Below are 24,777 nucleotides of genomic sequence, written 5' to 3' on the forward strand. Positions count from 1 at the left end.
TTATGCCACTGGTCTTTAAAGCATTTAATTAAAAGCTATATTCTAAGGATAAATGGTTTGTTCTCTCAACCGATGCCTCTATTTTTGCTTTTAATTTGGATATTTCAAGAACTACCGTACTTAAAGTTAATCTTTGCATAATGATAAAGGCTAATGTATGAGTCTTTAAATAGAAAAAAAATCCCTGAAGGCGTAAGAAATTATTTATTACTTAGTCACAGAATAGTTACACACTTAAGATGACCCAACCCACATTCTTGAACCAATAATTAAATCATTCAACAAGGTATGTTACAATCCTGTCCTATTACCCAGCCACATTCTCTGACCAAAGTTAGTCAACGTTTCAACCTCCAGGTTGAGCCAGGAGCTTTCTAAGACAACCGGTAGAGTGAAAACTTGGCACTGAACTCTGGAGAATCTTACATTTCTCTTCAAAGTAACATTAATGTTAAAATATAAATTGCTTCTGTATAGAAGATTTGTTTATACTATTAAAGTAGATATGTCACCCCCCCCCCCCCCCCACCTACACTCACATACACAAAGCTGTTCAGACAGTGGGGGCCCATTCAATACAAATTCATTCCTCCTCCCTCCTCACTGTAAGGGACCTTTACCTAGCCCTCTGCACCTATGTAGAGGCTAAATAAGAGTGCTAACCCGGGGTAGAGAGCAGCCAACTGTTAGGAAGGCAAAGATTGCATTCCATGTTTGGCCTTGTGTGCACAGAGAGGCTTCATTGTAGGTAAGTATGCTATTTATAAAAAAAAATCCCCTAGCATGTACTAGCGCTCTAACCCTGTAACCAGCCATTTTAGCACTACACTAAACAAGGTTATAAACACATATCAAGCTTGTTTATGGCCCCATATGCTTCTTTGAAATAGTGCATCAGAACCAATTATTTTTATTACTTAGTTTTTACCTGTTAATCAACGATCAGCAAAGTGCTGAAAAGCGCTCAAGTGTGAACCCCCCCAAAAATAGCCAGTTTTTCCAAATTTCAGACACTTTACAGAACACTGACAGTAGAGCAACCAAGTTATCCATTGTTAGATTGCATGAGCAGCTAGTTCTCAGTTACTTCTCAAAAACTGAAATCGAGTTGAGGTTTTTAGTTAGCCATTCTAAGATTGGATTTTTCTCCTAGTGTACTCGATATTAGAATGGTTATTTTGTAGTATTTTTTTGAACTGGTGTTTGTATCAGATTTCCCTAATCTGCAGATTGTGGCAAATAGCTAGAATAGATATATTTTGGTACCCTTTATTAATCCTATACTCCCCACTGCTGACAGCTTATGGCAACTCCACCTGGGAACAGGAAAAAGGGCGCATATGGCTAATGGACTAAAAGGGCACACTATAGGCTCCAATGCAAAATATCGGCTATTGGGTGCTAAAGAAGAAATTAGGGCGCCCGTTAAATAGCGGTTGCCAGGACTGAGAAATCAATATTTTTTGTTTACAGAATAAGTTTTGTAACAGATATTGTTTCAAAATTTGACTAGCGTAACTTATTTTTGCGGTTTAAAATTTGTTTTTTAGGACAATGCGTAAGTTATTGTTTTGAAGCTTATGATCTTACAAATATATTGCTTTTTGAATTTACCTTATTTTCGGAATTACAATGCGTAAATTATAATTTTCACATTTATAATCAAATATATATATTTTTTATATTACCGTTATTTTAAGATTTTTAATGCATACGCTATTGTTAGGCTTTTTATACTATTAGAATAATATAGCTTTTTATACTCATGTTATTTGCAGCAAAGTAGATGGGTTTTTAGGGTTAGGCACTACCACGGGGGTTTTAGGGTTAGGCACCACTAGAGGGGTTTGGGGGTTAGGCACCACCAGGGAGGTTTTAAGATTAGGCACCACCAGGGGGGTTTTAGGATTAGGCACCACCAGGGGAGTCTAAGGGTTAGGCACCACCAGGGGGTTCTTGGGGTTAGGCACCACCAGGGGGGTTTTGGGGTTAGGCACCACCAGGGGTTTTAGGATTAGGCACCACCAGGGGAGTCTAAGGGTTAGGCACCACCAGGGGGTTCTTGGGGTTAGGCATCACAAGGGGGGTTTTAGGGTTAGGCACCAACAGGGGGATTTTAGGTTTAGGCACCACCAGGGAGTTTTAGGGTTAGCCAAGACCAGGGGAGGTCTAAGGGTTAGGGATAGGTACAGGGAGGGTTCTGTGTGAGAGTAGGGTTAGGTATAGTTGCAGTAAAATATCTGTAATATTTACAATTTCCTTCCTATGCTTAATACAAGTCTAAATATCGTTATATGGTTATAGACAACATTTTCCAATTTTATTATCGTATTTATACTTGATTTTAGATTATGATTTAGAAACCATACAAAATTGTTATAGATAATATCTTAAACTTTTGTCTATATCCCGCACCCTTTTTGCATGTATGCACTCCATCTACCTATGAACTAGGTGATGCCTGTTCACTCAATGGCATGTAATAACAAGAGCCAGGAGGTATACAGTGAAGTGGCTGAGAAGCCTGTATTTGTTATGTAAATAAATGCACCGCATTGTTGTAATGTTCTACTTAGGTATAATTCTGTTTTACAAAGGCCATGACTGGCCACTTTCCAATGTATAGTCTAAGGCCATTTGCTCTGGAGAAATGCAACAGACCAGTCTGCTCTGCATTCTGGCTACAACAGCATGTTGCTCTCTTGTATATACAGTACATTCAACAAATGGGTAAAAGTTTTCTGTACAGTTGAGCCTCAGTCATCTGTGTATAGCCTGAGTCTCAGCTTCCTTCCAGGTAGTCCCTACTGACTAATCAAAGGTGGTTCTTCAGAGGTAAGGATATTCTTTCACTGGCCAGCATCATTCTAAGCAAAAGCTGTGATTGGCTGTTAGTTTTATGACATCACCAAGGGGGTTGGAAGGGCATGGCTGGTACGGGAGGTTCTCAGTAGAGTGAGTGAAGGGGAGGCAGGAACCATGGCTGGGCTTCTAAACCAAGAAGTCCAGCCAAACTTTGGGATTCAGTAGCCTCCCGTTAGTGGGGATGACCTGCGATCCTGAGGTGGCAAAGCTGTTGCAACCATTTTACAGTCATGAAGTGCTCTCTAAGGTTGTGTTAAATAAACATCATTGTGATGCTTTGTATGGATATTAATGGGTGTTACTAGCTGCCTGTGTACCAACTTGTTGCTAAGTGGATTAGAGAAAGCCACCAAGCTAACATTTAAAAATAAGCCGTTCCCTTTTATTTGTGAATGCTTGAGTATGTTGGCGTGTTTCGTGTTACAATGACATCATCTAACATTATTGTACAACTGAGTCTAAAAGCAAAACAAAACACCATTATACTGTTATTTTCTCCTCAACCATTCTGTTTGGAAGATATTAGAATACTGACTAATCATAACCAGCTTTTGTACATAAGTGTTTTCACTACAGTAGTGATGTGACTGTCCTATTGCTGTTGACGTTGTGACTGCACCAGTCAATATGGGCTACAGGCCAGGGGCATAACTACTATTCATATGAAGGCTGCCATAGTTATTTCATTTTAAGCAATACAAGTTGCCTTGCTGTCCAGCTGATTTTCAGTTTCTAATACTCTTAGCCATAGACCCTGAACAAGCATGCAGATCAGGTGTTTCTGACAGAAATCTGACAAGACCAACTACATGCTTGTTTCAGGTGTGTGATTCAGACCCTACTGATGCCACAATGATCAGCAGGAGAGCCAGGCAACTGGTATTGTTCAAATGTAAATAAATATGGCAGCCTCCATAAACCTCTCACGTCAGTTTCCCTTTATGCACCCAAATGGCAGTGTTTGTAACCACAGCTGTATCAGTATTTGTCACGCACAGCAGTTGCAGGACAGTAGAAAAACATCTCATGACAAGGCTAAGTGCAGCTACCATGCTCAGATGTACAAAAAAAATGAAACGAATGCCACCCAACTACCCATACTGAGCCCAGTTGCTAGTGCCCAGCAGGTCCACAGTAGCAACTGACATTTGCCAGCTGCCATGGGTAGCTGACGCCTGCCAGCTACCCATCTGAAAGAGGTGTCAGTTAGGATAGACTTAAAGGGGTTCTGTGGAGGAACCTAAGGATAAAAAACGCCACTTACTTGGGGCTTCTATCTGCCCCATGTAGCAGTAATGTCCCATGCCGTCCTCCTCCGATCCACCGTTCCCCGCCGCTGGCCCCGGTCTACCACGTCACGCCGTCCAACTGCAGCTGCGCGGCCGTGGCCTGCTCGCTCCCGCCTGCGTCATCGGAAGCTTACTCTGCAGGCGCAGTACAAGAAAACCTCATACTGCGCCTGCGCAGTAAGCTTCCGAGGATGCGAATGGCAGTGCACATTATTCCAAGATGCCAGACGAATAATGCCCGGGGCCGGCGGCGGGGAACAGCTGATCGGAAAAGGACGGCGTGGGCCATTACTGCTACATGGGGCAGATAGAAGGCCCAGGTAAGTGGCAGTTTTTATCCTTAGGTTCCCCCACAGAACCCCTTTAATTGAAGTTTATTGGTTAGCGTTAAAGGAAAATATCTAGTCAGGATAAGGTTAAGTATCAGTGGAAGTTAGAGCTAGGCAGGGGTGAAAGGTAAGAGATAAAGGCCCTGATGCAATCCACTTTTTCTCAAAAATTTTCTCCTAGGATTGAAAAAGTACCAAAAAGTAGGTGAAAAAGTACTGTCAAAGATATTCTGAGTATTCTCTTCCTTGCTGGTGGCTTAAAGAGAATGGGAACCGGATTTGTAAAAGAAAAAACAGATACTTACCTAAGGAGAGGGAAGGCTCTGGGTCCTAATGAGCCTCCCCTCTCCTCTCCCGGTGCCTGTCCCAGCGCTGGCTCCCCCGTAGAAGTATTTGACTAAATTGGGAATCCGAATGCTCCCGAAGACGGTCCGCTCCAAACTGTGCACGTGCAAGCGCCCTCTATCGTGTACTCGCGCGTGCACAGTATGGAGCCGCCTGTCTTCGGGAAGACTCGGCTCCCGAAGACGTCCGAAGTCCACCGCGGCCAGGGATTTGAACGGCGGAGCTGCCGCTGCAACGAGGGCATCGGGAGAGGGGAGGGAAGCTCATTAGGACACAGAGCCTTCCCTCTTCTTAGGTAAGTAGCTGGCTTTTATTTTTTTAAGTAATCGGGAACAATTGGCTTTAAAGGCATTTTATAAGTAAGGTGTGAAAACATCCCCTAGGAGAAAACTTAGAGAAAAACTGATCGGATCAGGCCCAAATGCAGGCACCTGGCAGGGAGGGGGTTTATCTTTAGATGCTAAGTAAAACTAATCTAATAGCAATGCATCAATGTGCAGATACTAAGTAAAACTAATCTAATAGCAATGCATCAATGTGCACACTCACAGATACAGGGCTTAGCAGTTACTGCAGGCAAAAAGAAAACAAAAACGTCATACACACTGTATACATTTGTGATGTAAATGCATACATCACTGTTCCTTTGATCGCCTGATATCTACAGGATTTTATTTTCTCACAGAAGTTATATATAGCCAATGTGCTGTTCTTGGTTATAATTGGGAATTAGTAATTATCCCTTTGCAGCGATGGGTCCCTGGTTCCAATCCCAGCCAGGGCACTGCAAGGAGTTTGTATGTTCTGCCCATGTCTGTGTGGGTTTTCTCTGGACACTCTGTTTGCCTCCAACATCCCTAAAAACATACAGATTAGTTAATTGGCTTCCCCTAAAAAAATTGGCCCTGGACTATGATGGAAATATGACTATGGTAGGGAGGGATAACATTGTGAGTCCCTCTGAGGGGCAGTTAAGGACAAGCCTACAGTATACAGTATACTCTGCACAGCATGTCATGCTATATAAATACTAAAAATAACTGATTTCTAGCAAGTCTACTAACTGACCTAAGCCATCAGCAGGGCCGGTTCTCTCATGAAGCAAGGTGAAACATTTGCATCAGGCGCAGAGATTTCAGGGGCAGCCTTTTTGTACTGTGTGTACCTTCCTGAGGCGTAATGGAGTGGCTGAGGGTGAGCAGTTTGTTTGTCACAGAATCACAGCCAGCCAGTGTACTATTGTGTTGAGCTGCAGCATGTCATGTGAGAACATTAAATGAAGCAGAATAAATTGGCGGGTGCTGTGCGATCATTCCAAATCGGGGGGCGCATCCTCACAAGTTTGCCTCAGGCAGCAAAAAGTCTAGAACGGCCCTGGCCACCAGGATTCAGCATTCTCAGTGAACAGTCGCCACTAGGGATCAGGGGAATTGCAATGCTGTGTGCAACAGGATATTGGTGCAGTAAGCAACATAAACCCATCCCAGTAGCCTAGAGGCTAGCGCAGCATAGTGAGGCTAGAATGTCATTAATATAATCAAATCCATTTTTAATGCAAGCTATACTTGAGTGGGTGATATTCTAGGAGACAGGAATTCATTTCTAAAAACAAAAGTCAGAGTGAACTGCTTGGCATGTCTCCTTCCCCAAGTGGTCATAGTTCATATTTGCTCTAATACAGTAACATAAGTGTGACATGAGGCAATAGCATTCCAGAATGTGGCTCCACTGGAGCCCTATTTCGACACAAACAGACGTCTAAAGCTTTATTTAAAGCACATATGCATGTATTTATATTTTTGTTATACCACATCAGGCTTATTTAGCCTTGTAACTAACACCTCAGCAAATATGCTTGAAAGACAGGAAAAAGAACCGAGAGCCAAATCTGGTGTAGTATGTTTCAACCAAATATGGGAAAAATAATTTTTATGAGAATATACTCACAAGTGTAGGTCACCACGTAGGCGACCACTATGTAGGCAGGTGGGGAGAATTATAACCTGACCCCACTCAGGTATAAAAAGTCGCTCTCTATAGAAAGAAAAATTGGGGAAACACCCCTCCACCTGAGGTGGACAAGCTGTAAGTAGTGATTGGTATATAGAGGCGCCAAAATAGAATAAAATGAATTAAAAGAAAATAAAAGGAGGGGGTGGGTGGATCCACTACCCTCACATAAAATGACCAGGCTGAATTCAAGCCGTAACAGTATAAAAAAGATATTTATTAGTCTCCAAATACAATGCAACGCGTTTCACGGGCACACATCCCGCTTCATCAGCGCAGCGCAAAACTTTTCATCAGCTGTGCACTGCGGTGCTAACCCAGTTGGTGCTTAAACTTATCACGCCTAAACTTATCACACCTAAACTTATCATGCCTTAACTTATCACACCTAAACTTATCACACCTAAACTTATCATGCCTAAACTGAGTTTAGGTGTGATAAAGGGCTTTTCACCAGCGTGCTAACTGTTAGCACCGCTTTGTGAATCAGGCCCAAAGTGTGCAAAAAACAGAATAGGGGCCGTCTACAAAAACACTAAATAGGGACTGTCTACAAATCTTTGTCTGCAAAAACGATTCCTTATCAGTGGCTGAGCAGATACAATCATTAGAATTGTGCAGAAAGTTTTTTCTCTCCTTGCCGTAGTTGTCAGTCTCTCAGGACAGGGAAAATAAAGTGCCCCCCCCCGCCACGGGGCCCCCTGAGGTTTCTGGTCCCCCCGCAGCTGCATCCCTTGCAGGGCCTATTGTTACGCCCCTCTCTTTTAGGATCATCCCTACTTGCTAAGAAAAAATCATGATGTTAATGGTAACTCACATGGGGAGTGTGGGTAACTGATACTCTCAGCCACCGGTCTGCGTGGCATACTTTAGTCTGTATGTCCATATCCCTGGTTGGCAAGTGGTTGATGGAAGGGATCATGCCAGGCTTTCCATAAACGTAATAGAGGCAGAACCATGTGCTGTGAAATGATGGAGCACAGAGCAGTTCCTATGCATGCAGATTCAGGTGGCTACTGCTGGGGGCAGTATACAAATAGTCTCCAGGTTTGCTTGCAGTGTGTAGCAAGTTGTAAAATCCCATAATGAATATATTCATCCTAGCTCAATTTGAAATTTGGTCCTTTTTATTGCATCTAATTTTTGTAATATGAATGCTTTGTTGTTGGCTTTTTTTAATGCAAAAATCTTTGAAGTTTGAGTATAAAAAAAAAAAAAGAAAGAAAAAGAAAAGACAAAATTGTCTGTAGTGTATTATTGTATTTATCAGGCAGGTGGCGCCAATGCATTACTTTAGCACAGTCTTTCCAGATTGGGCATATGAAAACTGCAATATTTGCTGAGGTAAGTAGTGATTGGTATATAGAGGCGCCAAAATAGGATAAAATGAATTAAAAGAAAATAAAAGGAGGGGGTGGGTGGATCCACTACCCTCACATAAAATGACCAGGCTGAATTCAAGCCGTAACAGTATAAAAAAGATATTTATTAGTCTCCAAATACAATGCAACGCGTTTCACGGGCACACATCCCGCTTCATCAGGCAATTCTGAGGTAGGAGAACACTAAAAAGGAACAAGAAAAGACAAAGGGACAATGCTAAGAGGAACTCAAAATTATAGTAGCAGTTAACCACATTACTAACGTCAGTGTCAGCATAACAGTATATAAAAAAACACATATTCCGCTTGATACTGTGGTACGTGCATTATTGCTTCTAATGGTTCAGAGTTGCAATCCCATGTAATCATTACATCTTAATAAAATATGATGTTTGTCTACTGGTAGACAACGTTTGGTATGCAATGGCCCTCCACCCTGTGGTGGGCAAAGTACGTAAGGATATATGCCAGATTTAGTTTATTGCTATGTGCACCATGCACGGCGGCATGTGAAAATGAGGAAATAAACCAACCGTTTGACTTACCAGTAACAGGTCATGCATAAGCTAGAGCGCCTCTGTAGAGTGTGGGCGCTCTCCCTTAGATCCTTTTATTAAGTGATGAGCGGCTAGGATCCCCCGCTAGCCGGATTCAAACCCCGGAAGCGGACGTGACGCTGAGGACACAAAATGTGTCAATAGACCATTAGGCCATAGAAAGGAACAGGGTCGTACCATGTGATGTTGTTAGTGCGTCCCTGCGTCTGACGTATGCGTCATGACGCCGGTGGTTATATGCGGGGAAGTCTAGGGAGGTATAGTGTGAGGCGGCGCATGCGTGTATACACAGCAGTGCGCCGCCGTCACCATGTCTAAGAAGGGCGCAGTGCCCTACTCAATGAGAGCGTCTACGGTGTGTTTATATATGAGACCGGCACAATGTCATATGTCTATTGGGGCAGGAATTTGCCGGCCAAAGACGAGTATACAGGCATCTGTTATAAATAGATACATACAATTATAAAGAGACTGTGTAGCCCTTTGTGTTTTCTACTGCCATCCGATGGTAAAATGTTATATTGCACTCATCCTAGAGTGTTTAAACTCATCCTAGAATATTCAAACGATCAGGAAGATAGCCTCTATCTGCCTGATATTGATGGTATTCCTGGTTGCCCAGGCTTATCTGGTGATTATGTCATTAGTTCTGTGGCATATTACCATTATTCTGAAAAGGTTTAACCTTAATGGTCAATATGGTAATATAGGTTTATTCATAACACCTGTTAAAAAGAGAGATAGTACATTTGAAGACGAATTTCAGACATAAATATAAAATGTACAGCATATTGGTATATAAAATATATATAAAAAATAAAAAATTAAGAGGTATGGATAAAAGAGAGGACTATCATGGACTTTTAAAACCATGATTCTTGTAAAAGCTTTAGATGTGATTTTTAGTATGATTTTTCAATATAATTTCTCAAGCACCTCATTGAGCCCTTCTGGAGCGAGGGTTCTCAGTGTCTGAATCCAAAACATTTCTTTTGTCCGTATCGCCTCAGAAATATTGGTGGTATGTATTAGTTCTATGAGCGTGATAGTGAGGAATTTGGGATCACCATTGTGGTGAATACTGAAGTGTTTGGATACACTGTGCGCGGGGTACTTTTTAAGAATGTTTCTCTTGTGCTGTCCAATTCTGTCCCTAACTAGTTGTGTGGTTCGACCTACATACTGTAATTTGCAGGGGCAGGAGATGAGATATATGACATTTTTTGAGATACAGTTAATGTTGTGTTTGATGTGAAAAACTGTATTTGTAATATTGGAATGGAATTTATCTGTGTTGTCTACAAACTGACAGGCTGTGCAACGTGAATGGTTGCATGGGAAAGAACCTGGGATGGCTGAGTCCATGTGGGGTATATCGGTATTGGAGCCCGATCTCAATTTGCTGGGAGCCAGGATTCCGCGTAGGTTTGGAGCCCTCCTGAACGTCAGAAGGGGATCTCTTGGTAGTGTGGTTCTTAAATATGGATCTTGTAGTAGTATTTCCCATCTATTTTTCAGAATGGAACGAATTTCTGTGTGTTGGGTACTATAGTCTGTGATGAACCGTGGAAAGGATGGGTACTTCGATGATTCCTGTGTGGTCTTATTAGTCTGTGAAGTGATCGTGGCTTTCTGTTTGGCATCTTGGATGAGTTTTTTTGGGTAACCGCGTTCTATAAATTTTTTTGTTAGAATATTGGATTGAGTATGAAACATGGAGGAATCTGTACAATTTCGGAAGATTCTGCGATATTGGCAGTAGGGTGTGTTGGTGGTCCATGGGCGATGGTGAAAGCTGTTGAAGTGTATGTAATTGTTTGAGTCTACTGTCTTAAAATGTGTTTTGGTATGAATGGCTAGGTCTTGTATATAGAGTACCAAGTCAAGGAACTCTATAGATGTAGAATGGTATTGAGTAGTGAATGTGAGACCTGCTGGATTGTTATTGAGGTACTCAAGGAAGCGTGGGATAAGGGTACATTCACCCTTCCAAATAAGTATAAGATCGTCTATGTACCTTCTATAAAAGACGATGTTTTCAGTAAATGGACTTTGATCATTGAATTTAAGTAGTTCTAGGAGCCCCATCGCTAGATTTGCATACGAGGGTGCGAAGGAGCTCCCCATGGCTGTTCCTGTGGCTTGATGGTAAAAATCGTCTGAAAAGGAAAATACATTATGTTGCAGGATAAATTCTGCGCAACTTTTTAAAAATTGTTGTTGTGTGAGGGGCATCTTGGGGTTTGTTGTTAGGTAATAGTCTAATGCCCTGAGTCCAAATGAGTGTGGGATGTTGGTGTATAATGACGAGACATCACATGTCAGCCAGCAATAGTCTGCCTTCCATGTGACTTTTTCCAGTAAGCTAATGAGGTGTTGAGAGTCTTTTAGGTAAGATGGTAATGATTGTACCAACGGTTGTAGATGTGTGTCTAAGAATTTTGATAAATTACTAGTCATGGAGTCAATCCCAGATATGATTGGTCTGCCGGGGGGATTGGTGAGGTTTTTATGAATTTTTGGAAGGTAGTAAAAGAAGGGGGTTTTCGGGTGATGGTTAATGATAAAATTGTGTTCATTTTTGGTGATGATGTTATTAAAAAAGGCTTGATTAATGAAAGATTTAAGATTGAGATTAAATGTGGGGGTGGGATCTGTACTGAGCTTAGTGTAGTGGACGGGGTTGTCTAATAATCTATGAGACTCTTTGATATAGTCTACAGTATTGAGGATCACTATACCCCCTCCTTTGTCCGCAGGTTTGATGGTGATGTTACGATTGTTCCTAATTGATTTGAGTGCTATTTGTTCCAGTTTTGTAAGATTGGGAGAAGGTAAAAAATCAAAATCTATTTTCTGGAGATCACTAAGAACTAGAGTGTAAAAAGTATCAATGAAGTTGCCCTTTGAAGCTGTGGGGTAAAATCTAGATCTACCTTTTAACTGGGTGGTGATGAATTTTTCAATGGCTATGTCATTGGAATTGGCCCGATAGGTGGGATGTTGATCGTTATCGGTCAGGATAAGACTGTTGGCTGTGTCTAATAGAGTAGATTGATGTTGTTTGATAGCAAAATGTCTTTTTAATGTTAGTTTCCGTACATATGAATTGAGTTCTACAAACAGTTTGGACATTTGTGAGGTATTGGTGGGGCAGAAAGATAATCCTTTCTCCAATAGTTTCGTTTCCGCTCTGGACAGTGTATGGTTTGAAAGATTAAACATACAGCGTGTTTGTGTGGATGATGCTGTTATCGTGTTGATACTTGTGTCCGATTTCTTTTTTCTACGCCCTCTTTTCCCTCTTTTTCTGATTCTGGGAGTAGGCGTTTGAATTTGTGTTTGGGTTGGAGGAAGACCCTCGATGTGGTGGGGCTGGATAATGGTAGGATCAGTGTGTTCTGTGTGATTGTGGAGGGTAGATCTAAAAAAGACAAAGATGAGGAGGATGTATTAGCTGGACTGAAGTGGTTTGTGATAAGGCCCGGTTTGGACTGTAGACTAGGGATAGGGGTGAAAGTAATGGGTGGAGAACCTGTAGCGGGTGGTGTATTGTGCACACTGAGCTGTGAAAGGCCAAGTGTGTCTTCATTGATGAGCCGATCAATGAAGACACACTGGGCCTTTCACAGCTCAGTGTGCACAATACACCACCCGCTACAGGTTCTCCACCCATTACTTTCACCCCTATCCCTAGTCTACAGTCCAAACCGGGCCTTATCACAAACCACTTCAGTCCAGCTAATACATCCTCCTCATCTTTGTCTTTTTTAGATCTACCCTCCACAATCACACAGAACACACTGATCCTACCATTATCCAGCCCCACCACATCGAGGGTCTTCCTCCAACCCAAACACAAATTGAAACGCCTACTCCCAGAATCAGAAAAAGAGGGAAAAGAGGGCGTAGAAAAAAGAAATCGGACACAAGTATCAACACGATAACAACATCATCCACACAAACACGCTGTATTTTTAATCTTTCAAACCATACACTGTCCAGAGCGGAAACGAAACTATTGGAGAAAGGATTATCTTTCTGCCCCACCAATACCTCACAAATGTCCAAACTGTTTGTAGAACTCAATTCATATGTACGGAAACTAACATTAAAAAGACATTTTGCTATCAAACAACATCAATCTACTCTATTAGACACAGCCAACAGTCTTATCCTGACCGATAACGATCAACATCCCACCTATCGGGCCAATTCCAATGACATAGCCATTGAAAAATTCATCACCACCCAGTTAAAAGGTAGATCTAGATTTTACCCCACAGCTTCAAAGGGCAACTTCATTGATACTTTTTACACTCTAGTTCTTAGTGATCTCCAGAAAATAGATTTTGATTTTTTACCTTCTCCCAATCTTACAAAACTGGAACAAATAGCACTCAAATCAATTAGGAACAATCGTAACATCACCATCAAACCTGCGGACAAAGGAGGGGGTATAGTGATCCTCAATACTGTAGACTATATCAAAGAGTCTCATAGATTATTAGACAACCCCGTCCACTACACTAAGCTCAGTACAGATCCCACCCCCACATTTAATCTCAATCTTAAATCTTTCATTAATCAAGCCTTTTTTAATAACATCATCACCAAAAATGAACGCAATTTTATCATTAACCATCACCCGAAAACCCCCTTCTTTTACTACCTTCCAAAAATTCATAAAAACCTCACCAATCCCCCCGGCAGACCAATCATATCTGGGATTGACTCCATGACTAGTAATTTATCAAAATTCTTAGACACACATCTACAACCGTTGGTACAATCATTACCATCTTACCTAAAAGACTCTCAACACCTCATTAGCTTACTGGAAAAAGTCACATGGAAGGCAGACTATTGCTGGCTGACATGTGATGTCTCGTCATTATACACCAACATCCCACACTCATTTGGACTCAGGGCATTAGACTATTACCTAACAACAAACCCCAAGATGCCCCTCACACAACAACAATTTTTAAAAAGTTGCGCAGAATTTATCCTGCAACATAATGTATTTTCCTTTTCAGACGATTTTTACCATCAAGCCACAGGAACAGCCATGGGGAGCTCCTTCGCACCCTCGTATGCAAATCTAGCGATGGGGCTCCTAGAACTACTTAAATTCAATGATCAAAGTCCATTTACTGAAAACATCGTCTTTTATAGAAGGTACATAGACGATCTTATACTTATTTGGAAGGGTGAATGTACCCTTATCCCACGCTTCCTTGAGTACCTCAATAACAATCCAGCAGGTCTCACATTCACTACTCAATACCATTCTACATCTATAGAGTTCCTTGACTTGGTACTCTATATACAAGACCTAGCCATTCATACCAAAACACATTTTAAGACAGTAGACTCAAACAATTACATACACTTCAACAGCTTTCACCATCGCCCATGGACCACCAACACACCCTACTGCCAATATCGCAGAATCTTCCGAAATTGTACAGATTCCTCCATGTTTCATACTCAATCCAATATTCTAACAAAAAAATTTATAGAACGCGGTTACCCAAAAAAACTCATCCAAGACGCCAAACAGAAAGCCACGATCACTTCACAGACTAATAAGACCACACAGGAATCATCGAAGTACCCATCCTTTCCACGGTTCATCACAGACTATAGTACCCAACACACAGAAATTCGTTCCATTCTGAAAAATAGATGGGAAATACTACTACAAGATCCATATTTAAGAACCACACTACCAAGAGATCCCCTTCTGACGTTCAGGAGGGCTCCAAACCTACGCGGAATCCTGGCTCCCAGCAAATTGAGATCGGGCTCCAATACCGATATACCCCACATGGACTCAGCCATCCCAGGTTCTTTCCCATGCAACCATTCACGTTGCACAGCCTGTCAGTTTGTAGACAACACAGATAAATTCCATTCCAATATTACAAATACAGTTTTTCACATCAAACACAACATTAATTGTATCTCAAAAAATGTCATATATCTCATCTCCTGCCCCTGCAAATTACAGTATGTAGGTCGAACCACACAACTAGTTAGGGACAGAATTGGACAGCACAAGAGAAACATTCTTAAAAAGTACCCCGCGCACAGTGTATCCAAACACTTCAGTATTCACCACAATGGTGATCCCAAATTCCTCACTATCACGCTCATAGAACTAATACATACCACCAATATTTCTGAGGCGATACGGACAAAAGAAATGTTTTGGATTCAGACACTGAGAACCCTCGCTCCAGAAGGGCTCAATGAGGTGCTTGAGAAATTATATTGAAAAATCATACTAAAAATCACATCTAAAGCTTTTACAAGAATCATGGTTTTAAAAGTCCATGATAGTCCTCTCTTTTATCCATACCTCTTAATTTTTTATTTTTTATATATATTTTATATACCAATATGCTGTACATTTTATATTTATGTCTGAAATTCGTCTTCAAATGTACTATCTCTCTTTTTAACAGGTGTTATGAATAAACCTATATTACCATATTGACCATTAAGGTTAAACCTTTTCAGAATAATGGTAATATGCCACAGAACTAATGACATAATCACCAGATAAGCCTGGGCAACCAGGAATACCATCAATATCAGGCAGATAGAGGCTATCTTCCTGATCGTTTGAATATTCTAGGATGAGTTTAAACACTCTAGGATGAGTGCAATATAACATTTTACCATCGGATGGCAGTAGAAAACACAAAGGGCTACACAGTCTCTTTATAATTGTATGTATCTATTTATAACAGATGCCTGTATACTCGTCTTTGGCCGGCAAATTCCTGCCCCAATAGACATATGACATTGTGCCGGTCTCATATATAAACACACCGTAGACGCTCTCATTGAGTAGGGCACTGCGCCCTTCTTAGACATGGTGACGGCGGCGCACTGCTGTGTATACACGCATGCGCCGCCTCACACTATACCTCCCTAGACTTCCCCGCATATAACCACCGGCGTCATGACGCATACGTCAGACGCAGGGACGCACTAACAACATCACATGGTACGACCCTGTTCCTTTCTATGGCCTAATGGTCTATTGACACATTTTGTGTCCTCAGCGTCACGTCCGCTTCCGGGGTTTGAATCCGGCTAGCGGGGGATCCTAGCCGCTCATCACTTAATAAAAGGATCTAAGGGAGAGCGCCCACACTCTACAGAGGCGCTCTAGCTTATGCATGACCTGTTACTGGTAAGTCAAACGGTTGGTTTATTTCCTCATTTTCACATGCCGCCGTGCATGGTGCACATAGCAATAAACTAAATCTGGCATATATCCTTACGTACTTTGCCCACCACAGGGTGGAGGGCCATTGCATACCAAACGTTGTCTACCAGTAGACAAACATCATATTTTATTAAGATGTAATGATTACATGGGATTGCAACTCTGAACCATTAGAAGCAATAATGCACGTACCACAGTATCAAGCGGAATATGTGTTTTTTTATATACTGTTATGCTGACACTGACGTTAGTAATGTGGTTAACTGCTACTATAATTTTGAGTTCCTCTTAGCATTGTCCCTTTGTCTTTTCTTGTTCCTTTTTAGTGTTCTCCTACCTCAGAATTGCCTGATGAAGCGGGATGTGTGCCCGTGAAACGCGTTGCATTGTATTTGGAGACTAATAAATATCTTTTTTATACTGTTACGGCTTGAATTCAGCCTGGTCATTTTATGTGAGGGTAGTGGATCCACCCACCCCCTCCTTTTATTTTCTTTTAATTCATTTTATCCTATTTTGGCGCCTCTATATACCAATCACTACTTACCTCAGCAAATATTGCAGTTTTCATATGCCCAATCTGGAAAGACTGTGCTAAAGTAATGCATTGGCGCCACCTGCCTGATAAATACAATAATACACTACAGACAATTTTGTCTTTTCTTTTTCTTTCTTTTTTTTTTTTTATACTCAAACTTCAAAGATTTTTGCATTAAAAAAAGCCAACAACAAAGCATTCATATTACAAAAATTAGATGCAATAAAAAGGACCAAATTTCAAATTGAGCTAGGATGAATATATTCATTATGGGATTTTACAACTTGCTACACACTGCAAGCAAATCTGGAGACTATTTGTATACTGCCCCCAGCAGTAGCCACCTGAATCTGCATGCATAGGAACTGCTCTGTGCTCCATCATTTCACAGCACATGGTTCTGCCTCTATTACGTTTATGGAAAGCCTGGCATGATCCCTTCCATCAACCACTTGCCAACCAGGGATATGGACATACAGACTAAAGTATGCCACGCAGACCGGTGGCTGAGAGTATCAGTTACCCACACTCCCCATGTGAGTTACCATTAACATCATGATTTTTTCTTAGCAAGTAGGGATGATCCTAAAAGAGAGGGGCGTAACAATAGGCCCTGCAAGGGATGCAGCTGCGGGGGGACCAGAAACCTCAGGGGGCCCCGTGGCGGGGGGGGGCACTTTATTTTCCCTGTCCTGAGAGACTGACAACTACGGCAAGGAGAGAAAAAACTTTCTGCACAATTCTAATGATTGTATCTGCTCAGCCACTGATAAGGAATCGTTTTTGCAGACAAAGATTTGTAGACAGTCCCTATTTAGTGTTTTTGTAGACGGCCCCTATTCTGTTTTTTGCACACTTTGGGCCTGATTCACAAAGCGGTGCTAACAGTTAGCACGCTGGTGAAAAGCCCTTTATCACACCTAAACTCAGTTTAGGCATGATAAGTTTAGGTGTGATAAGTTTAGGTGTGATAAGTTAAGGCATGATAAGTTTAGGTGTGATAAGTTTAGGCGTGATAAGTTTAAGCACCAACTGGGTTAGCACCGCAGTGCACAGCTGATGAAAAGTTTTGCGCTGGCAAAGTCTGGTGCACTTCGCATAGAGTTTAATGGCGCTGCTTTGCGTGCAGGACTTTGTGCGCAATCTAAACTTATCTAAACTTAGCATGCCTAAACTTATCACACCTAAACGTATCACGCCTAAACTGGCTTTTCACCAGCGTGGTGCAATGGTTATCATCAACTGGGTTAGCACCACTTTGTGAATCAGGCCCTATGTGTGTCTGTATGTGTGAAAACATGCACATTTATCACAGAAGCTAATGTAATTGATAGAGAAAATGCATGCAGTGCTGTACTGCTGTTAGTTTTTATCTACTTGGGGAAAACACATTAAAGTGTGCACTAGCCAATAGAGTCACATTGGTTCTCAGCAGTGGCATTCCTACAATAGGGCGCAGGGGGGCGTGGCGCACCGGGTGACAACCAGCCAGGGGGTGTCGCCACGACCCCCCATTGTTGCAGACAGTGCAGGAGGGGAAGAGCAGCGCTGGAAGGAGGGGTGACTGGGATAGCGGCGGGGAGGGGGGAAAGATCCCCCTCCCTCACCTGGGTCCCCTCCTTCTGCCTCTCTTCCCCTCCAAATGACAGCGGGGGCAGCGGGCAACTTACAGTCAGGGCGGGCGGGCAGAGACTACTCACTTTACTTCTGCGTTCCAGCAGCTGGAACGCTGGGTCGCCGTCACGTGCCTCTTCTGCGCCTCCAATGCTGTGACACGCATTGGAGGGGCAGAGGCACGTGACGGCGACGGAGCGCTTTCCCCCCTCCCCGCCGCTGCCCCACTGCCCCTCCTTCTAGCGCTGCTTCCCCCCTCCTGGAACAGCTATAGTGGGGGCAACTAAACTAGCTATACTGGGGGCATCTATACTAGCTGTACTGGGGGCAGCTATACTAGCTATACTGGGGGCAGCTATACTAGCTATACTGGGGGCAGCTATACTAGCTATACTGGGGGCAGCTATACTAGCTATACTGGGGGCAGCTATACTAGCTATACTGGGGGCAACTATACTAGCTATACTGGGGGCAACTATACTAGCTATACTGGGGGCATCTATACTAGCTATACTGGGGGCATCTATACTAGCTATACTGGGGGCAGCTATACTAGCTATACTGGGGGCAACTATACTAGCTATACTGGGGGCAGCTATACTAGCTATACTGGGGGCAGCTATACTAGCTATACTGGGGGCAGCTATACTAGCTACACTGGGGGCAGCTATACTAGCTATACTGGGGGCAGCTATACTAGCTATACTGGGGGCAGCTATACTAGCTATACTGGGGGCAACTGTACTAGCTATACTGGGGGCATCTATCCTAGCTATACTGGGGGCAACTATACTAGCTATACTGGGGGCAGCTATACTAGCTATACTGGGGGCAGCTATACTAGCTATACTGGGGGCAGCTATACTAGCTATACTGGGGGCAGCTATACTAGCTATACTGGGGGCAGCTATACTAGCTATACTGGGGGCAACTATACTAGCTATACTGGGGGCAACTATACTAGCTATACTGGGGGCAACTAAACTAGCTATACTGGGGGCATCTATACTAGCTATACTGGGGCAACTATACTAGCTATACTGGGGGCATCTATCCTAGCTATACTGGGGGCAACTAAACTAGCTATACTTGGGGCAAGTAAACTAGCTATACTGGGGGCATCTATACTAGCTATACTGGTGTACTGGTGGCAACTATACTGCGGGCAACTATACTAGCTATACTGGGGCAAGTATACTAGCTATACTGGGGCAGCTCTGGGGGCAACTATACTATCTATACTGGGGGCAGCTATACTGGGGGCAACTATACTAGCTATACTGGGGGCAGCTATACTGGGGGTAACTATACTAGCTATACTGGGGGCATCTATACTGGGGCAGCTCTGGGGGCAACTATACTATCTATACTGGGGGCAGCTATACTGGGGGCAACTATACTAGCTATACTGGGGGCAACTATACTAGCTATACTGGGGCAACTATACTGTGGGGAACTAAACTAGCTATACTGGGGACAACTAAACTAGCTATACTGGAGGCAACTAAACTAGCTATACTGGGGGCAACTATACTATCTATACTGGGGCAGCTCTGGGGGCAACTATACTAGCTATACTGGGGGCAACTATACTAGCTATACTGGGGGCAACTATACTAGCTATACTGGGGACAACTATACTAGCTATACTGGGGGCAACTATACTAGCTTCACTAGGGCAGCTATACTGGGGGCAACTGTACTAGCTATACTGGGGGCAACTATACTAGCTAATACTTTAAATTACAGTTAGCTCCGCCCTCATCTGGTCATGACCACGCCCATTTTTTTGCCGGTTGTGGCCACGCCCAGTTTTTTTTAGGGGGGGGGGTCTTTTAATACCCAGCACCGGGTGCCAAACGCCCTAGGTACGCCACTGGTTCTCAGTTTACCTGTGCAGAAAGCAGGGGGGGGGAGGGGGCATTTAAAGTTTTGATTTCTAGTTACACCTTTGACCTGAGATGTAGCCTCATCAGATTTCAGCAGAGGCACATTCAGGGCGCTATAGTTAACCTATGTGGTGGATATGCCAGTATACCACCAGTGACTAGCATGCTACGTCCATGCTTATATCCATATCCCTGGTTGGCAAGTGGTTGGCAGAAGTGATCATGCCCGGCTTTCTATAATAATAATAAACACAGAACTAGGTGTTGTAAGTTGCTGGAATACAGAGCAAATCCTGTGCCTGCCAATTAGAAGTGGTCAAATGAAGCCATGGAACTAGCCATGTTTACAACAGGAGCTGATATTAGTGTAATTAATATTTTTTATTTATATAGCATCTTCTGTAGCACTGTACATAGTGCAAAACAAACAATGGGGAACATACTGTATATACTGTACATGAGATGTTCAAGACACCGTACAGTCATGACAATCGATAGTACAAGGACAAATACATACATAGTTAATGTGTAGTTGGTACACTAAGAGGAAGTCCCTACCCTTATGAGCTTACAATCTAGTGTTGTCAGAGCAGGATCATCCACCAGGCAATCCACCAGGTCCACCTGCCATCTTTCTTCACTCTCTACACTTCAGCTTACCAAAAGGACCACAAGGGGGGCCCAAATCTCTGAGTGTTGTTATTATATAGAATAATATGTTTTATTAATGTCATGCAATGTTATTCCATTGTTTTCATAAAGGCCTGAGCCCACTAACACAGTTATGTCCGCATGTCATCAATGTTGCAGATTCTGAAAAGCGGACAGAAGCGGACACAGCTGCGTTAGTGGGCTCAGGCCCTTATAAAAAAATGATATAAAAATTAACAAGGGATAGATTGTACCGTTCTCAACAAAGTGTTCAGTAAGTGAATATGCGCATGAACAATTGTGATAAAAAAATGTACTGAATAACTAAATATAAACAAGGGTAAAGTACTATAATAGACAAGAATATTTATATTGCGCTTTTCTCCTGGTAGATTCAAAGCCAGGGTCAGATTTACCATAAGGCAATGTAGGTACATGCCTACAGGTGCCTTATGATTGAAAGGCGGCTCACACTCCTCCTCAAGCACCTCCCTTCCTTCTTTACTATGCAGAGTCCTGATCAGAGTGTAATAGAGAGGTTACTCAGCTCTCTGCATTGCACTGACAATTTCTTCCTTCAGTCAGGGGCACCTGTAGCTACCCAATATTTACGTTCCACTGGTTACCTAATAATTGGGGGCACCTCTAGCTATTTAATACCGAGGATACTTCTGGCTACCAAATACTAAGGGGCACCTGTAGCTACCTATGATGGGCAAGGGAAGTAAGGGAAAAGGGCCAGCTGGGCCAGCTAGCACACTTGCAGTGTAGTTCGGTGGGGGTTTGTTAATTCATGGAGTGTGAAGTCTAAGGCTACGTTTCCATATGTGCGGCGGCATGCGTCTTGCGAGACGCGATGCCGGCACAACTGCTGCCTCTCGCAGCCGCATCCCTCTAGCCGCGCTATGCACGGCTATGGGATTCGGACAGCTACGGACGAAATTATGCTGCAGGGCCTTAGATTTTTCCTCGGTCACAAATTCGGATGGCTCTCATAGACTTCTGTAGGCTGCTGTAATCCATCCGAATTCGTGGGCGGGGAATCGGCTGGGATTCGCAGCAGTGGAAACCCGGCCTCAGGTGCCAGGACATCTGTGCCTATAGGCTCCTGTGAGGTAAATCCAGGCCTGCTCAAAGCTCTTGAGCTGCAGCCACTAGAACGCTTTCTAAACAAGAAGAACTGAGGTCCGAACCCTGCTCACCGGTGTCAGAGGCAGAGCCCTTAACAAATACACTATCGAGGCACCATAATAAAATACAAACGATAAAAAAGTAAAGATTTCAGAGGCTTATAAATAAATTGAATTGGCAGACTAAAGCCGCATCTACACGCGTAGATGCGGCGGCGATGCTCCTTATCAATCGAGCCGCTGATGCGGCTCGATTGATAAGATCCGACAGGACGTATCTCCACACCGCCGATTCCCTGCTCGCTCCCTGCGAGGGGACAATGGCAGGGAATCGAGCGGAAGATAAGCGACGCCGGCAGGGATGAGCGGGGAATCGAATCCGGCGCACGTGCGGCGAGCGGGGACACGGAAGAGGCGATCCGGCGGCTAATCGAGCGTGTAGATGATGCTTTAGGTCAGGATGACGCAGTTACCCATCGGGGTTGAGAGAGAAACACGGCATACTGTATGTGTGGTTACTGGAATCCAGCCAGCGTGACCTGAGAAATGCTGGTCATAGATGGGTGAATCATACACTTTACACTGAAAGTGCATTTTCTTGCTATTGTTTTTTTTACGATATCAACAAACTGAGTAATATCTGATTTATTTTCTTTCCTAACAGACCAAACGATGGTCAATCAAGGACACTCCAGCAATGTTACTGATGAGGCAACGAGCCTTTCCTGCTGAAGAAAACAGAAATAGGGAACCTTCTAATCTAGCCACTCTACCCCCCTTTCCACCTCAAGCTAACGCAATCCCAGTACGACTGCAAGGACAGTTAGTGCATGGGGTGTCAACAACATCTCTGCCCAGACCTTGGACTAATACAGCAAGACACGGGCGGCTATCATACTACTGAACCATTTTTCAGTCGGAGATTCTTTTTTTTTGTTTTTCCAGCCTTGATATGAGCTTGACAGTAGAAGTACAACATACCGTAGTTGTTGGCTTCACCACAGATGCAAAATCTTTCACCATATTGTTTGTAACGAAATTGTATTTGCACAGTTGCCACTGTGAACATGATAGGCTGTCTACCAAGTGCAATGGTTATTGGTGAATGCAGTGATCCTCCCATGACCAACTGTGAACTGTTGCAAGAAAATAATAATGAATTGAAATATCCCCGGTACATTTCACGTTGAAGGATACTTGATCACTCGCTCTGGGTCAATGGATACGCCGGGGTTTCTGCTATGATCACTTCCAATGTGGAATGAATATTAATTTAAGAGGCTTTATGAAGATTTTCTTGCCGTTATTTTGGCACGTTGTTGAGGATGTACTAAAAGGCCAATGTGAAGGTTTCTTGTAACACCAAGGGCAGCTCTTGTATTCATCCTATAATCCATGAACTAGATAAATGTACACTTTAAATTTGATAATAAAATGTGAATCACGGTTTCTCTTTCAATCTTTTTTTTCCCTAGCTTATTACTAGTGATGGCCATGTCTAGGAGAACTCGTGGAGAAGCATGTGATTTGTGTGATCAGCTGATAGATTTGCAAAGCTCTGATTTGCTGTGATCACATCCTGCTTTAGCACATGATAATGACTAGCAAATCAGAGACTTGCATATCCATCACCTGACAAAACTGATAACATGTTTCTCCATGAGTTCTCCTAGACATGACCATCACTACTTATGGTATTACGTCACTATAATGTTAAAAATGTAAGGGCACTAGGTTTGTAGGGGACAGTTACCCATAACACATTCCAAACCAGGGAGTAAAGCTGGCCATACACTGGCCCGATTTGCCGCCGTTTCGACAGCAGATTCGATCACTGGGATCGAATCTGCTGCCAATCGTTCGCGCTACACGCCGAATTTCGATCCATTTCGTCCGATCCCGTCGAACGCTCCGTGCGTAAAATTACCGTTGATCACCCGCGGGTAGGGAGCGCGTCGCTAGCGGCGTTCGAGTGCCCGGCGACCGACGCAATAGAGCGGCAATACATTACCTGCTCCGCCGGCGCGACTACCCCCGGTCACCGCTGCTCCGTGTTTGCGCTGGTCTCCGGCATGCTTCAGTTCCTCCTGCCCGGCAGGAAGTTTAAACAGTAGAGGGAGCTCCACTGTTTAAACTTCCTGCAGGGCAGGAAGAAGTAAAGCATGTCGGACCTGGAGACCAGAGCGGAGACGGAGCAGCGGTGACCGGGGGACTGGAGTCGCGCCGGCGGAGCAGGTAATGTATGCGGGTATGCGGGCGGGGGGGAGCAGCGGCAGCACCACCACCACCACAACAGATTGTGAATGGTTTCAGGATGAAATCGCTTCACAATCTGTTTGCAGTAAAGGTGGCCATACGATCCCTCTCTGATCAGATTCGATCAGAGAGGGATCTATCTGTTGGTCGAATCTGATGGCAAATCGACCAGTGTATGGCTACCTTTAGCTTACAGTCACGGGAGCCTGTAGCAAAGCTGTGATGCCCCACTGTCCATGTGGTGGTAGCTCAACTCTCCCACCTCACAGAGGGCCATATGCAATTCACTTTTTCACCTGAGTTTTCTCCTAGTATAAAAATGTTCATCTTTGATTTAAAATAACTTTTTAGCATTTTGCAATGGAAAAAAGTATGAATAAGTAGGTATAAAGTGTTATCAAAATTATTTTGAGTATGTTCTTGCTTGCTGGTGGTTTAGAAGGCATTTTACTGACAAGTTTTAAAATATCACCTAGGAGAAAACTCAGGTGAAAAAGTGAATTGCATATGGCCCAGAGTGTTTGGCTTCCTGATACACCTAATTCCCCCTCCCATAGCCTGCTGCTTACCGTCCCTCCTCTACCAGGTGCAGAACTAACATGGCTTATCTTTTCAGGTACCCCATCTGAAAAGTACAGCCATAGGTGCCTATGCTAATGTTTTATAAATTAGCGGC

The 24,777-nt window shown here is 43.3% G+C and overlaps 1 protein-coding gene across 1 annotated transcript in view; it reads left to right on the forward strand.

Annotated features, from left to right (window-relative positions):
• Window positions 1-23,284, forward strand: part of FAM83E (family with sequence similarity 83 member E) — a 106,023-nt gene extending 82,739 nt beyond the window's left edge. Inside the window, exon 6 of the mRNA XM_068242990.1 lies at window positions 22,510-23,284. Coding sequence (XP_068099091.1) covers window positions 22,510-22,749 — 240 coding nt within the window. The 3' untranslated portion in view covers window positions 22,750-23,284. The remainder of the gene's footprint in view (window positions 1-22,509) is intronic.
• Window positions 23,285-24,777: the final 1,493 nt, after the last annotated feature.

This window comes from Hyperolius riggenbachi, chromosome 6, assembly GCF_040937935.1.
Source record: "Hyperolius riggenbachi isolate aHypRig1 chromosome 6, aHypRig1.pri, whole genome shotgun sequence".
Classification (NCBI taxonomy): Eukaryota; Metazoa; Chordata; class Amphibia; order Anura; family Hyperoliidae; genus Hyperolius; species Hyperolius riggenbachi.